Below are 15,529 nucleotides of genomic sequence, written 5' to 3' on the forward strand. Positions count from 1 at the left end.
TGGAGGAGGAGGCTGTGATGGGGGAGGAGGCTGTGATGGAGGAGAAGGCCGTTATGGGGAGGAGGCTATGATGTAGGAGGAGGCTGTGTTGGGGAGGAGGCTGTGATGGGGGAGGAGGCTTTGATGGGGAGGAGGCTGTGTTGGGGTAGGAGGCTGTGATGGAGGAGAAGGCCGTTATGGGGAGGAGGCTGTGATGGAGGAGAAGGCCGTTATGGGGAGGAGGCTGTGATGTAGGAGGAGGCCGTGATGGGGAGGAGGCTGTGATGGAGGAGGAGGCTGTGATGGAGGAGGAGGCTGTGATGGGGAGGAGGCTGTGATGGGGAGGAGGCTGTGATGGAGGAGGAGGCTGTGATGGGGGAGGAGGCTGTGATGGAGGAGAAGGCCGTTATGGGGAGGAAGCTGTGATGTAGTAGGAGGCTGTGATGGAGGAGAAGGCCGTTATGGGGAGGAGGCTGTGATGGGGGAGGAGGCTGTGATGGAGGAGAAGGCAGTTATGGGTAGGAGGCTGTGATGGGGAGGAGGCTGTGTTGGGGAAGGAGGATGTGATGGAGAAGGCCGTTATGGGGAGGAGGCTGTGATGTAGGAGGAGGCTGTGTGGGGGAGGAGGCCGTGATGGGGAGGAGGCTGTGATGGGGAGGAGGCTGTGATGGGGGAGGAGGCTGTGATGGGGGAGGAGGCTGTGATGGGGGAGGAGGCTGTGATGGGGGAGGAGGCTGTGATGGTGGAGGAGGCTGTGATGGAGGAGAAGGCCGTGATGAAGGAGGAGGCTGTGATGGTGGAGGAGGCTTTGATGGGGAGGAGGCTGTGATGGGGAGGAGGCTGTGATGGAGGAGGAGGCTGTGATGGGGGAGGAGGCTGTGATGGAGGAGAAGGCCGTTATGGGGAGGAGGCTGTAATGTAGTAGGAGGCTGTGTTGGGGAGGAGGCTGTGATGGAGGAGAAGGCCGTTATGGGGAGGAGGCTGTGATGGGGGAGGAGGCTGTGATGGGGGAGGAGGCTGTGATGGAGGAGAAGGCCGTTATGGGGAGGAGGCTGTGATGTAGGAGGAGGCTGTGTTGGGGAGGAGGCTGTGATGGGGGAGGAGGCTGTGATGGGGAGGGGGCTGTGATGGAGGAGGAGGCTGTGATGGTGGAGGAGGCTGTGATGGGTAGGAGGCTGTGATGGGGAGGGGGCTGTGATGGAGGAGGAGGCTGTGATGGGGAGGGGGCTGTGATGGAGGAGGAGGCTGTGGTGGTGGAGGAGGCTGTGATGGGGAGGAGGATGTGATGGGGAGGGGGCTGTGATGGAGACGGAGGCTGTGATGGGGAGGGGGCTGTGATGGAGGAGGAGGCTGTGATGGTGGAGGAGGCTGTGATGGGTAGGTGGCTGTGATGCGGAGGGGGCTGTGATGGAGGAGGAGGCTGTAATGGAGGAGGGGGCTGTGATGGAGGAGGAGGCTGTGATGGAGGAGGAGGCTGTGATGGGGGAGGAGGCTGTGATGGGGAGGAGGCTGTGATGGGGGAGGAGGCTGTGATGGTGGAGGGGGCTGTGATGGTGGAGGAGGCTGTGATGGGGGAGGAGGCTGTGATGGAGGAGGAGGCTGTGATGGAGGAGGAGGCTGTGATGGGGGAGGAGGCTGTGATGGTGAAGTAGGCTGTGATGGGGAGGAGGCTGTGATGGTGGAGGGGGCTGTGATGGTGGAGGAGGCTGTGATGGGGGAGGAATCTCTTTTGTGGATGCACTAGAGCCCTCCCTGGACATTTCATTCACTCTCTGCTTGGCTACTGAATGTGCAGCAGTCTCTATTCTATAACATACACTGGGATGTATAATTTTTTAAGTAACTTTAGTTCTCATGAAAATTCTCTGTCGGCCATGGATCCAGGCTTATTCTGTTGCCGGATGAAATATGCAATCTCCGGGAGCAGAAGATGGTGATATTGCTGCTTCCTTCTGTTATATGTTTATTTCTTCTCTGCTCTCGTAATTAAAAAAATAATGTGGCCCACTCTCCGAGCAGCACAGGGGGGCGCCAGATTCATGAAGGCCGTCCACAGGACACTACACATAGTACAGACTGGTTTCTAGTTTTCATAAATGGGGACCATTGTATCTAGCTGTGTATCTCAGCACCTTTATCTGCTCCTCATTCCACTGCCTCACATGAAAACATCCTCCAGTCTCCTTTCTATATGATTTTCTTGACGATTTGCCACAATTTTGCTTTATTTGATAGAAAATGGTAAATTACAAAAGCCTCTGAGATAATTAAAAGGCTTTAAAATAATTGAACATTTTTCTCCAGTAATTTGTAATTTTCTGCGACACTTTTAATAAATTCTGGAAACCTTTCTTCTTTCTACAGGTCCCAAAGTCCCAATGTTCTCCGAGCTGTTTACCTGGACAGAGGAAAGTGCCGTCTCCTAGTATCCACCTGTGCTGTCATGACTGTGCCCCATGTTCAGAGGGAGAAATCTCTAATGTGTCAGGTAGATTCTATGTAACATCTCTGTGATCCAGTGATACAAATATAACACCATAAGGATGAGACCAGCTGTGGTGCATGTAAGTTCATTGTCTTGCAACACAATTTGAATCTTAAATCCCGCGCTCAGTCCGAATCAGTTGGATCGTCCGACGGCCCTCCCCTCAATTTCTGATCGCGCCACAACCTGATCGCGCGTGACACAATCCCCAGTTAAATACTTGTCACATCGGCGCAAATCCCGAAAATTTCGATCCAACAAAATTGCGATCTGCCCCATAGTATTAGTGACTGAATCACCTCCAGAAGATGAAGCAATTAGTACTGAAGAGAATTGTCATAATTCATTATTTTGGCATCTGGTATGAAAAGAAAACTTACACTTGATTTTAGAGATGAGAAGACCCAAAATGTTGCTTCAGGTTCGGTGTTCGGGAATGTTCCTTTCGACCCCAACATAATGGGGCTTATTTACTAAGGGTCTGCGCTCCGCATTTTCGTTGGGTTTCCCGAAGATTTCCGTGTTGCGATGCATTTAACAGGGGTTTATGGGATTTTGGCACAATCGTGACGACTTTCATGCGGCGCAAAGTGGGGAGCGTGGCCGTCGGACAACCTGACGGATTCGGAATACGCGCAGGATTTAAAAATCAAATTATGTCGCAAGACAAGCACTTACAAGCACCGGGAAGAAGAAAGTGAACTCCGGCGGACCTGAGCGGAGAAGCGACACATGCAGGAAATCGGGCGCACAAGCTACGTGAACCGCCACAGATCCGAATCCTTGTCGGACAAACCCCCTTGGGGATCGCGGCGGGACGGGTAGGTAAATGTGCCCCATTGCCGGATTGGCTGCTGCAAAAGCCAATCTGTTAATAATTTATTGTCTCTCACAACCACCCATGGCTAGCGGGACATCATATCATATCCATGGCTAGTTGTTAGGGGCATTAATTGGCAAAAGTCAATCTGACAATATGTCCTGGTCAAGAGGAACAAGCCTGAATGCCGAACCTGAACCAAAACTTCCGATTTGCTCATCTCTAAATATAGCTTAATATTAAATAAGGTGCATAGAAAATTGGGTTTTACAGCAAGTCTAAGTTTTTCTTTTTACACTAGCTGCAAAAATAATGAATTATGAAAAAGTAGGTGAGAGGCTTCTTGTCAGGCACCAGGGGTAGGGGGCCCTCTGGACCACCTAAGACAATGACGTAAGCCGACACCTGGGTGCAGACTCTAAGAGGCACCCGGTTTTCACCAGAGCCTGATGCAAAGTTGTTTGGACTTGCTGCGGCGTGGTACCAACAAGTCATTCCACAGGTGCGACTTTGTACTAGGCCTTGGCCGCCACCGTGGACATAGTCGTGAGGCAGAAGTGTAATCGGGGACAGGCAGAATGTCCCGGGAGGTGGGTAGCTGGAGCACCCGTAACACTCTCTTTGCCTTGGGGTGATCTGCTTGGATTATGAGGAATTATGTCCAATGCTCACGACAATTATCCCCTAACTGTCTCTGAGGAGGAAGTATAGTCACAGTACTTTCATATTAGCTCAGTGAAACGGCAATTCTAATTTACCATTTTTGCTAAATTCTGGATTTTCTGGATTCTGGACTTCTGCTGTTCATCTGTATATGTATGAATACATTTTAGTAACAGTACCCCCACAGTATCCATGTAGTAATGGTGTCCCGAAAGTAGTCAATAAACCCACACAGTAGCAAATATAGTCACAGTGTCCAATAAAGTAACATTGCCCTTGAAGTAGCCAATATATTAATGGTTCCCCAACAGTAGCCAATATAGTCATAGTCCCATCAGTGTAGCCTATATAGTCACAGACCTCCCAAAGTAGAAAATATAGTCACAGTCCCCCCACAGTACTTTAAATAGTTACACTACACTGTCCCCACAGAAGCCAATATGGTTACAGTGCCCCTGCAGTAGTTAATGTTGTCACAATGGGGCACATTTACTTACTCGGTCCAGTCGCGATCCCCAATCTGCTCGGTCCGACGAAAATGAAGTCCGGCGTGGTTCACCAACATCGTGCGCCCGAGATCCTGCATCTGTCGCTTCCCCGCTGAGGTCCGCCAGAGTTCACCTTCTTCTTCCCGGGGGAATTCGAGTGCATGTCTTGCGATACAATTTGCAATGCTAAATCCCGCACATTGTCCGATGGCCCGCCCCCCGATTTGTGTTGCGTGAAAGCCGGCACCGATGCAGAGCAACATGGAAATTGTCGGGAAACCAGACAAAATAGTGGTCCGTGGACCCTTAGTAAATGAGCCCCAATGTTCTTACGGTAGCCAATATTGTCACAGTGCCCCCACAGTAGTCATTTTGACCACAGTGTCCCACCAGTAGACAATTTTCAGTGTCTTCAAAGTAGCCAATTCTCACGATCAGAGGTAGTGGATCCTCTGTACCACCGCGGGCGATAATGTAAGCCGACACCTGGGACCCCTAACTGGGTATCGGCAACGGCAGAAGCAGACCTGCTGGCTTGAGACTTGTTGACTTGTTACAGGCACAGGAAGCGCAGGAACTGACAAAATCTCAAACGTCCTTGACCAGATCTGGCCACCAGTAGTAACGAGATATGAGAGCGGCAGACCTCTGCATCCCAGGGTGCCCAGCCACACGAGAGCAATGTTCCCAAGTTAGTATCTTCTTCCGGAGAGCAGGTCCGACATAAGTCTTGCCAGGAGGAAGCTGCCGCAGATCCACAGGAGTGGCCACAACCAGTCGTTCTAGAGGAACAGTATGACGAGGAGCCGATTTTTCCCCAATGGCATTGGAGGCCAGCATTGGCTTTAACATTCTTCTCTGCTGGATGGAAGTGTATCATAAAATTGAAACAGGAGAAGAAGAGGGACCAGCGGGCCTGTCGAGGATTGAGACGCTGGGCGGTCTGGAAGTATAGGAGGTTCTTTTTCTCCATGAAGATACAGACCGGATGAAGAGCTCCTTCCAGCAGATAACGCCACTCCTCCAAGGCATGTTTTATGGCCAGAAGCTCCAGATCACCTATGGAGTAGTTCCTATCCACAGCAGAAAAAGTTTTTGAGTAGAAAAAAAAAAAAGTGTGTTCGACCATTGGGCCCTTTCTGGGTGAGAACGTCTCCAGCTGCTACAGAGGAAGCATCAACCTCAAGCTGGAACAGTTTCTCTGTATCAGGCCGCATGAGAACAGGAGCAGAGGCAAAGGCAGACTTCAATTTAGAAAATGCTTCCTCAGCCCCCGGAGGCTATAGCATTTTTCTTTGTTAATGCCACAATAGGTGACACGAGGGAGGAGAAATGTGGTATGAACTGCCGGTAGTAGTTAGCAAAGCCTAGGAATCTCTGTATAGCTCGTAGTCCAACTGGGCGAGGCCAGTGGAGAACCGCAGACAACTTGGAGGGATCCATCTGTAGACCCTTGTCAGAAATGAAATACCCGAGGAACTAAAGACTTTTCTGGTGGAACTGGCACTTCCCGAGTTTTGCATACAGGCGATTGGCCCTTAGATGCCTGAGCACCTGTCGCTTGTGGGTCTGATGGGATTCCAGGTCAGTAGAGGACACCAGAATATCGTCCAAATAGACCACGACACAGGTATATAACAAGTCTCTAAAAATGTTGTTGACAAATTTTTGAAAGACAGCAGGCGCATCAAAGTGCCCATCTCCAGTGTTGAAGGCAGTCTTCCATTCAGCCCCTTCACGGATGCTGATAAGATTATTTTCCCCCCGAATGTCCAACTTAGTAAAGACCTTAGCTCCACAGAGGCGGTCAAAGAGTTCCGTGATTAGCGGTAGTGGGTAGCTGTTCTTCACGGTAACTTTATTAATCCCACGATAGTCTATGCAGGGGCGGTGAGAACCATCTTTCTTGGCCACAAAAAAAGAATCCAGTATTGGCAGGAGACGACGACTTGCGGATGAACCATTTCTGTAGATTCTCTTTGATATAGGGTGACATAGTCATGGTCTTGAGTATGGACAATGAGTATACCCGACCTTGTGGCGGAGATGTGCCCAGCAGCAACACTATAAGGAAGTCATAAGGGCGGTGTGATGGCAGAGTCTCTGATTGCTTCTCCGAGAAGACACCGGCAAAGTCCGTATAAGCAGAGGGAAGACCCACCAGCGTCTTGGAGGACACTGAGGAAGACATGGTGGAAATCGGGCAAAGAACTGGCACTCTGGACCCCAGCGAAGAACCTCCCCAATCTGCCTGTCGAGTACCGGAGCATGTTGCTGTAACCATGGGCCAGCGCCACTTAGCAGCCAATACTTGCTGCAGAATGGCGGTGACTTGACCGAGCTGACCTTGCGCGGCAATCTGCCGGGACTGCTGCACCACTATGGTGGTAAGATTGACCTCAACTAGTAGGGAATCCATGGCCGGATCTTACTGCCATTAACAGAGGTAGTGGATCCCCGCTGCAAAGCAGGTTGGCCTTGTTGCTGTGTGGTACCACCAGGTCATTCCACAGGCACGACTTTGCCTGCGGTGGAGGCCAAGGCATAGTGCAGAATCGTGTGGCAAACACGTTATCAGGGACAGACAGGAGGTCAAGACTGGTAGCACAGGTTCGGGGTCGGGGACGTAGCAATAGGTCAGGACAAGCAGCACTGAATCAGTGTCAGGAACGGATTCGGGGACACAACGGAAAATCTGAATAAACGCAGAGGGCTTGGGGCACAAGGTGACAGCAATGTAGGTACAGTGCACCCTGAGACAGAAAATATAAATAAGCAAAATATAAGCACCCAATTTTAAATTGTGGGTTTGGCAATTTCTCAAGCAAATCTATTCCTACAGGATCATAAGTAAAGAAGGAAGCAGCTGCTTCTATAGTGGAATGTTCTGTATTTAACTGGTAGATGAATCTGAAACAAGAAATATGTGTCCTCATGAAGGTAGATAAAAGAAACAAGTAATAAATAATCACATGTGACCACAAGTAATGAGTGTCTCTCTATACACTTTGTTTTGTAGACAGTGAAAACTGCATGAAATGTCCAGAAGACGCGTGGCCCAATGAGAACAGAACATTTTGTGTCATAAAAGAGATGGAATATTTATCTTATATTGAGGACATTACAATAGCGTCTTCTTGTTTATCACTTTTCTTATGTATTCTGACTATTTTAATTTTTTCTATTTTTATGTCATATCGTGACACCCCCATAGTGATAGCCAATAACAAGAACCTGAGCTTTGTTCTCCTGGTCTCCATCATGCTGAGCTTCCTCTGTGTTTTCTTGTTCCTCGGTCGTCCTGTGGATATAACCTGCATGTTACGTCAGATCTCTACTGGAATATTCCTCTCAGTGTCCATCTCCTCATTGTTGGCCAAGACCATCATGGTTTACATTGCCTTCAAAGCCACCAGGCCTGGAAGTGTGTGGAGAACATGGACTGGAGTGAGACTCCCTAATTGTGTGCTCCTGATCTGCTCCTCGGTCCAGGTTGTCCTCTGTATGAGTTGGGTGACCCTCTCTCCTCCCTTCCAGGAGCTGGACACTCACTCTTATAAGGAGAAGGTCGTAGTTCAGTGTAATGAAGGGTCAGATCTTTGGTTCTACTATGTCCTGGGTTATATGGGGGTTCTGGCTGCGATTAGTTTTATTACAGCTTTCTTAGCCAGGACATTACCGGACAGTTTTAATGAGGCCAAGTACATCACCTTCAGCATGCTGGTGTTCTGCAGTGTCTGGATCGCCATGATCCCGGCTTATCTCAGCACCAGAGGGAAATACATGGTGGCCGTGGAGATATTTGCCATCCTGACCTCTAATGCTGGGCTGCTGGGATGTATATTCCTCCCAAAATGTTATACAATTATATTTATGCCAGAAATAAATACAAGAAAGCACCTGCTGGATAGATAATTTACATTTTTTTTCTTTAACTTCCTTTTTTAGGTTAAATTTAATAGTGAAAAAAATATATTAGCTCTTTCCTTTGGGGCAAGGGATTAAAATGGTTATTCTGCCGCTTTGTTCCCCTCAAGTATAAGAGCATGAGGAAATTCTATGTTAGCTATCAGCTATTCCCACCTCCAATGGAATCCATATGGAAGATGACTAGGAACAGTGTCGTAACTAGACAGCAGAGGGGCCCGATGGAACTTTGGATTTTGGCCCCCAAATACTGTATATCCTTGAGTATAAGCCAAGTTTTTCAGCGCAAAAAATGTGCTAAAAATACCTTAACTCAGCTTATACTCGAGTCTATGAAATAAAAAACAAACTGTTCTAACCCTTCCGACCACTGCATGTACATGTATTAATAAAGTGTCTGTGCCAGTTTTGTGTCGCGGCTGCTCTGTGTCCCTAAAGTGGTTGTTACTTGTGACATGCGCCACAATTCTGCAGCAAGAACAAAGTGAACCCAAAAAAAAATGGTGCCCACTTTCCGAACAGTGCAGGAGGCGCGAGATTCATGAAGAGCGGGCGCCAGTTTTGATGAATCTGCCGCCCCCTGCACACTCCACAGGACACTACACACAGTACAGACTGCACTAGTTCTGATAAATGTGGACCGAGGTATCCAGGAGCAGAGAGATATACAATGGGCCACATTTAGCAGAACTAGTGCCGACTGTTGAACACAAACCCTATTGAAGTCAATTTGAATCCATATTTTAACACCCAAAAATGACTGTAAATGGGGGTAGTAAAGGGTACAGGGATGAAAAATGGTTGGTAACAGGGCAATTGCCCTGCCCAAAATGGGTTAGGGAAAGTACTTAAAATGATAACAAAATATCAAAAAATAAATTATTACAAAGATTAATTAAACCAAATAATGTAACAGCGGTTGAAGGTGCTCGGGGTGTTCAGACCCAGTTACTCTCCCTGCGGTAAAAACACACACACAAACCCTTGCTTTCACTACGGTTTATGGCGCTCTGGGTGTTCAGACCCAGTTATTTACATACATGGGATTTAAGTGGTGTTAGCAGCAGATTATACAGATCATTCTCCAGTAGTGGAATAGTAAAAGGAACTTTATTTATGAACAGAACTCACAGAATTTCTCAGCATCCAGGAGGATAACATGTCTGTCCTGCTACCAGTCCATCTGCAGCAAGGAAAGATGTCTGTGCCGTCTCTTCCTGTCTCAGAGAGTTTTTTTTTTTCTTTGACAGCCTAACTTTATTGACATTTACATTGTCCCTTGGCCAAAGGCTCATACATGCAATACATGCAAAAGTAGTTGTTGCATACAGTATTATTATTCCAACAAGTGGACATGGACAAACCAGACTCTCTTCTTTGTGCAGATTGTCAAAATTTCAATTTCAAGTTTGGAAAAAGATATTGTCAAATTTTCAAGTAAAAATTCTGGCAATACAAGTTCCTGGAAAATAGAAATTCAAAAGTTCAAGAAAGAGTTCTGGGAAAGCCAAGTTGAAAAATTTGTAATTCTTGGAATACAGAACTCAAAAATTTTAAGTTGAAGTTCCGAAAATGCAGAACTTCAGACAAACCCAGTTGTGTGGGATCCATTCCTAATTCATCTTAAAGAACATGAAGAAGTCCACATGTGGTGTATAATACAGAAAAATACGGGTATCTGTAGGCGCGCCATCCACGGAATTCCTGAGCCTTGTACTTATATGGTTCAGGCTTTATTTAGTATATAAATTGGACAACGAGTTTCGGGGGTGGACCACCCCCTTCGCCAGGTCGCCAGAGTTAGAACTTTATAAAAAGATGACAAACACATGCTCTTTGATGTTTACAGATAATAAAATCAATCTGTAGGAGACAGTATGGTATATGTATAAAAGTCATTGGTAAGGTCTTAATTGAAAGAGCCGCCCTCGGCTCGACTACGGACTGATTGGGGCGCAGAGGTAGATAGGGGCACTTCTATGAAGTGCAGGCTACATGATCTGTAGGGACAAACCGCCCATGGTCCTGGAGACAGGCACCTGGGTTGGTGTCCGACTAAGACACAGATATGTAAATAAGTATGACAGTTGGTCGCTAACGCCATTAAACCAAACTGTACAGTAGGAAAGGTGTGGTGTCATGTACTGTAATCCACTCCTTGCACCAGGGCCTGTATATTTGTTATATAAACACTTCTTCCCTAGCGACAAATATATAGGGTGTATATGCATTACATTAGCATATGTGACACAATTAAACATTATACTACATAGAGACGGTCCGACACAGCCACACTACAATCTGAAAAGCCTATCAAAGGTTAGTGCAATATAAAAATAAATAAAGCAACAACTTTTCCTTGAGGTTGGCAAAAGTCTCACAGAAGGTCTCTAAGATCAAAGTCCATCTTCTGGGTACAGCCCTTGAGGTGGGGAAAAGTGCAAGAAAGATGCAAAGGGTCTCCTCTTTGTGTAGAGGGACCGAGTCCTTTGTAGGAATCTCTGCTGTGGCAGAGAAAGGGGTGCTATCATAGCACATTACAATGGGCAGTTCAAGGAATGTCTCTTGACTGAAATAAATAAGGGTGAGAGTCCCAGGAAAGTCTCTGGCTCTATAGGGTTAGCGGGCACTCAGCCCAAATGGGATAGCAATAATAAATATACATATGTACAAGATACACAATACCTGGTAAGGCTTTCAGCCCATCAGGGGTTACTCAGAATCTTCCTCGGTGGTAAGTACTTCGGTGTCAGAAAAGCGTACCTGCCTCCTCCTTCTGTGTGACACCAGTTGATACTCCTGCAGGTACGCAGGAGCTTTACCTTTCGTCTCCCTTTGAGACCTCCGAAGTTCCGGCTGGGAGAAGATAACAACCTCCTCATCGTCCTCCTCTGAGTCAGGCGCTGGAGTCGGAGTCTCAGCTGCCTCTGATGCTTCAGGGGTTGCAGACTCTGGAGCCGGATCATCCTCCACAGGCAGCAGTATTGGAGACTGCGGTGGAGATGATGGTCTCTCCGGGGTACCTCTTACTGGAGTGGAAACAACAAAACAGAGTTGAGGCACAGTCACAAGTTCTAAGAAACTGGGGGTAGGTGAACACAAGGAGGTCTGTAAGTTGGGGGTCGAGGTGAGAGGTGTGGACATAGGGGCAAAAGGACGAAGACATCTCTTCAGCCGGTTCCTATTTACCCGGAGTGGTGGACGGTCTCCTCTTGAAATCTCGTAGACTTCAGGGGAGAGACTGTCCCTAACTAGGTATGGCTCATGCTTCCAACGCCCATCTAGCTTACTGGTAGGATGGTTGTTGCGCAGCCACACTCGATCTCCTGGGGCAAAAGGCTCAGCACAGGCATTACGATCGAAGTCCCTTTTTTGTTTCTCCCGGGCCTCTTCCAACCGCAGATCCACAACTTCTCTGGCATCCGCCAGGCGCCTCTGGTGTTCGTGAACCCAGTCAGTCTGGGGAAGTAAAGACTGGGAATCAGGGGACTCCATGTCCCAGGTCATATCCGCAGGGAGATGGTCGTGCCTCCCGAAACATCAGATAATACGGGGTGTATCCTGTGGAGCAATGAGTGGTATTGTTGTACAGGTACACTAATTCGGGCAACAGTTTTGGCCAGTCAGCCCTTTTTGCAGGGGTCAGAACCCTCAGCATATTGAATAGAGTCTGATTCATCTTTTCACAAAGCCCGTTGCCTTGGGGATGATAGGCTGTGGTCCGCAGCTTTTTGCAGCCATATAGAGCGCACAGCTCCTGGAAGACTTGGGACTCAAATGCTGTTCCTTGGTCCGTAAGGATCTGGTCCGGACAGCCATAGGGGAGGATGAAGCTCTTCCACAGGGCCGCTGCGGTGGTCCTTGCAGACAGATCTCTGACAGGTACTGCAACCACAAATTTGGTATAGTGGTCGATGATCGTGAGAGCATAACTGTGACCGGATCTGCTGGGCTCCAACTTCACATGATCCAATGCCAGGATCTCTAAGGGCCGTTGGCTCACAATGGGATGTAGAGGGGCCCTTTGATTGTGTCGCTCTCCTCGAGCGATGGCACAGGCTGGGCATTCTCGACACCAGGCTTCGATGTCGGGCTTCATGTTGACCCAGTAGAAGCGCTTTCGGAGGGTGGCTTCCGTCTTCTAAGCGCCAAAGTGTCCGGACTGGTCATGGTACATATCCAGTACTATCTTGGCGTCCCTCCTGGGAATCACAATCTGGTACAGCCGGTCATAAGTGATAGGGTCCAGAGTTCTTCTCTTTAGCAGACCCTGATGCATGTTCAGAGTCTTTCTCTGGCGCCACAATTGAGACAGTTCTCCATCAGCTCTTCTGCGGCGGATTATTTCAGGCCCCCGCCCACTAGAGAGATAGTCCATTACTTCTCCTATGGCGCGGCTATCCGCCTGAAGACTTATCCAGAGGTCCTTTTCCGCAGGGGGCTCTGACTCTTCTTGGGGAGTAGCTGGCGCTGCCTCTGACGGTAAGGAGTAAACTCTCTGGGCATCTTGACGCACAAACCGGGCATAGAACGCTGGCATCTCGACATCTTCCCACTGAGCATCCGTGGAGGGTCCCTCCCACTGGTCAGGGAGACGGGACAGAGCGTCGGCGTTGTCATTGGTCTTACCAGCCCGGTACTTGATGGTAAAGTTGAAGTTGGCAAGTCTGGAGGCCCACCGTTGTTCCAGTGCTCCAAGACGAGCGGTGTTCAGATGCGCCAAGGGATTATTGTCTGTGAAGACAGTGAAGAAGGATGCAGCCAGGTAGTCCTTGAACTTTTCGGTCACAGCCCAGACTAACGCCAGAAACTCCAACTTGAAGGAACTGTAGTTCTGGTCGTTTTGCTCCGGTTCTCGGAGGGAATGGCTGGCGTAGGCTATGACCCTTTCAGTTCCGTTTTGGAGCTGGGATAGTACAGCCCCTAGGCCTTGCTTGCTGGCATCCGTGTATAGGGTGAAAGGCAGACTGTAGTCTGGATATCCCAACACCGGAGGCTCAGTCAACCGTTGCTTGAGCATCTGGAAGGCAGCTTCTCGTTCGGCTGTCCACTCAATGGATACTCGGGAACGTTGGCTCTCTTTTGGGAGGCCCCTTAGAAGTTCTTGCAGGGGAGCCGCCAGCTGGGCAAACTTTGGGATGAAACGCCTGTAATAACTGGCAAATCCCAGGAAGCTTTTGATGTCCCGTATGGTTGATGGGGTAGGCCAGTCGTGGACAGCTGCAATCTTCTCTGGATCTGGCTCAATTCCATGAGCGCTCACCACATGTCCCAGGTACTTGACGCTAGGTTGTAGCAGGTGGCACTTGGATGGCTTGACCTTCAACCCATGTTGGGTCAGGATTTGGAAGACTTCAGCCAGATGGTGGAGGTGGTCTTCATAAGTCTTGGAGTAGATGATGATGTTGTCCAAGTATAGTAGGACGGTCTCGAAGTTTCGATGACCCAAACAACTCTCCATCAGCCGTTGAAATGTGCCTGGGGCGTTGCATAGCCCGAACGGCATGTTGTTGAACTCGAACAGGCCCATTGGGGTGGTGAAAGCCGTCTTCTCTCTGTCTTCCGGCGCCATGGCCACTTGCCAGTAGCCACTGGTCAGGTCCAGGGTAGAGAAGTAGGCAGCTGACCCTAGGGCTGCGAGGGATTCCTCGATTCGAGGCAGAGGATAGGCATCCTTGTGGGTGATATTGTTGATCTTCCTATAGTCAACACAGAATCGAAGGGTTCCATCCTTCTTTTTCACAAGGACCAGCGGGGCAGCCCATGGGCTGTGACTCTCCCGGATAACGTTGGCTGTCTTCATCTCTTGTACCAGCTTTTTCACCTCTTGGTAGCGGGCTGGAGGTATGGGCCGGTATCGTTCCTTGATAGGAGGATGAGAGCCAGTAGGGATGCTATGTTGGATCAGGGTAGTCTGCCCAAAATCCAGTGGGTGTTTGCTGAAGGCCTGGTGGTGCTTCATAACGACATCCAGGACACCTTGTACTTGGTCTGCAGGAGTAAAATCGTCGTCTCCAATATTGAGCTCAAGCCACCAGGATTGCTCGGCAGGCTCACCTTCAGCACTTTGCTTCAGTTCCAACTGTTGGGAGGCAGACAGAGTGGTTTCCACCAAGTCTTCAGGATGCACGCTGAAGAGAGTGGCTACGGCTTGGTACTTTCTCAGATCCACTGGGGAGTCTCCCACATTTAGTAATCGAATGGGTACTTGTCCTCGGGATACAGTGACTAGGCTCCTGGCGGCTAGAATGGGCAGGTCTTCATCAGCTGGTAAAGGTTCTACTATCGCCTGGTAGTCTTGACCTTGGACGACCATGCAGGCTCGACACCATACTAACGTCTCAGTCCCAGGTTGAAGGTGGACAGGTTGGGGATCCTTGATCCGGGCTCTGCAGATTTCACCATTAGGGCCAGCAAACTTCTGTTGTGCCGCTAGAACCTGCATAGTCCCCTGAATTACCTTTCGGGAACCGTTGGGCACTGTTGGCAGAGTGTCGTGGAGAGCCTTCAGCACTTCAGGGTAGCAGTTGCGGAGGACATTGGTACCCAGTACCAGTGGGAAGTTACCGTTTTCGGGCACTCGTGTCACCACTACGCCCTGTCTGGTTAACTCAGTGTCTCCAATGGTTAGTGTGGGCTCCCAGTAGCCGCGGATGGGTACAGGTTTTCCGTTTGTAGCAATAATGTTCAAATAAGCCCTGGGAGGCTGGACTAAGGATGCTCCTCCTCTGCATTTCTCGAAGGTAGCACTCCGGAGGGTGGTCACTTGAGAGCCGGTATCAATTAAGGCAGGTAGGGTAACTCCGTTGATGGTTACATGAACCATGGGGCGAGTCCCCACGAACCTGGGCATCCAGTTGGCATCTCGGGGACTTAGAGGTTCTTCCCTTGGGGGTCGTCCCTTAGCTCCAAGGGTTTGTCGTTTAACTGACGACATACATCCTCTTCATGCCCATATTTATGGCAGTAGCTGCACCGCTGGCGGGGTTCCTTCTGACTCCAGGTGCTTAACGACTTCGCTTCTCTTGGGCGCCGTTTGGCCGGGGAGTCACGAGGGGTAGCTGACCGTACAGAGTTCTCTGGAGGTTTCCTCCTCATGGCGGAGACAGTCACTTCCAACTGGGTCAACCGATCGAGTATTTTATGCAGGGTGTCCGCCAGATTAGG

General features: G+C 49.2%; 1 protein-coding gene across 1 annotated transcript; it reads left to right on the plus strand.

Moving 5' to 3' along the window:
- Window positions 1-2,346: 2,346 nt before the first annotated feature.
- On the plus strand, window positions 2,347-8,350 carry LOC140070306 (vomeronasal type-2 receptor 26-like). The gene is made up of 2 exons (XM_072116658.1): window positions 2,347-2,467; window positions 7,455-8,350. Exon 2 carries the CDS (start codon window positions 7,469-7,471, stop codon window positions 8,348-8,350), a length of 882 nt encoding a protein of 293 aa, XP_071972759.1. The 5' UTR covers window positions 2,347-2,467; window positions 7,455-7,468.
- Window positions 8,351-15,529: the final 7,179 nt, after the last annotated feature.

Source organism: Engystomops pustulosus, chromosome 7 (genome assembly GCF_040894005.1).
Source record: "Engystomops pustulosus chromosome 7, aEngPut4.maternal, whole genome shotgun sequence".
Classification (NCBI taxonomy): Eukaryota; Metazoa; Chordata; class Amphibia; order Anura; family Leptodactylidae; genus Engystomops; species Engystomops pustulosus.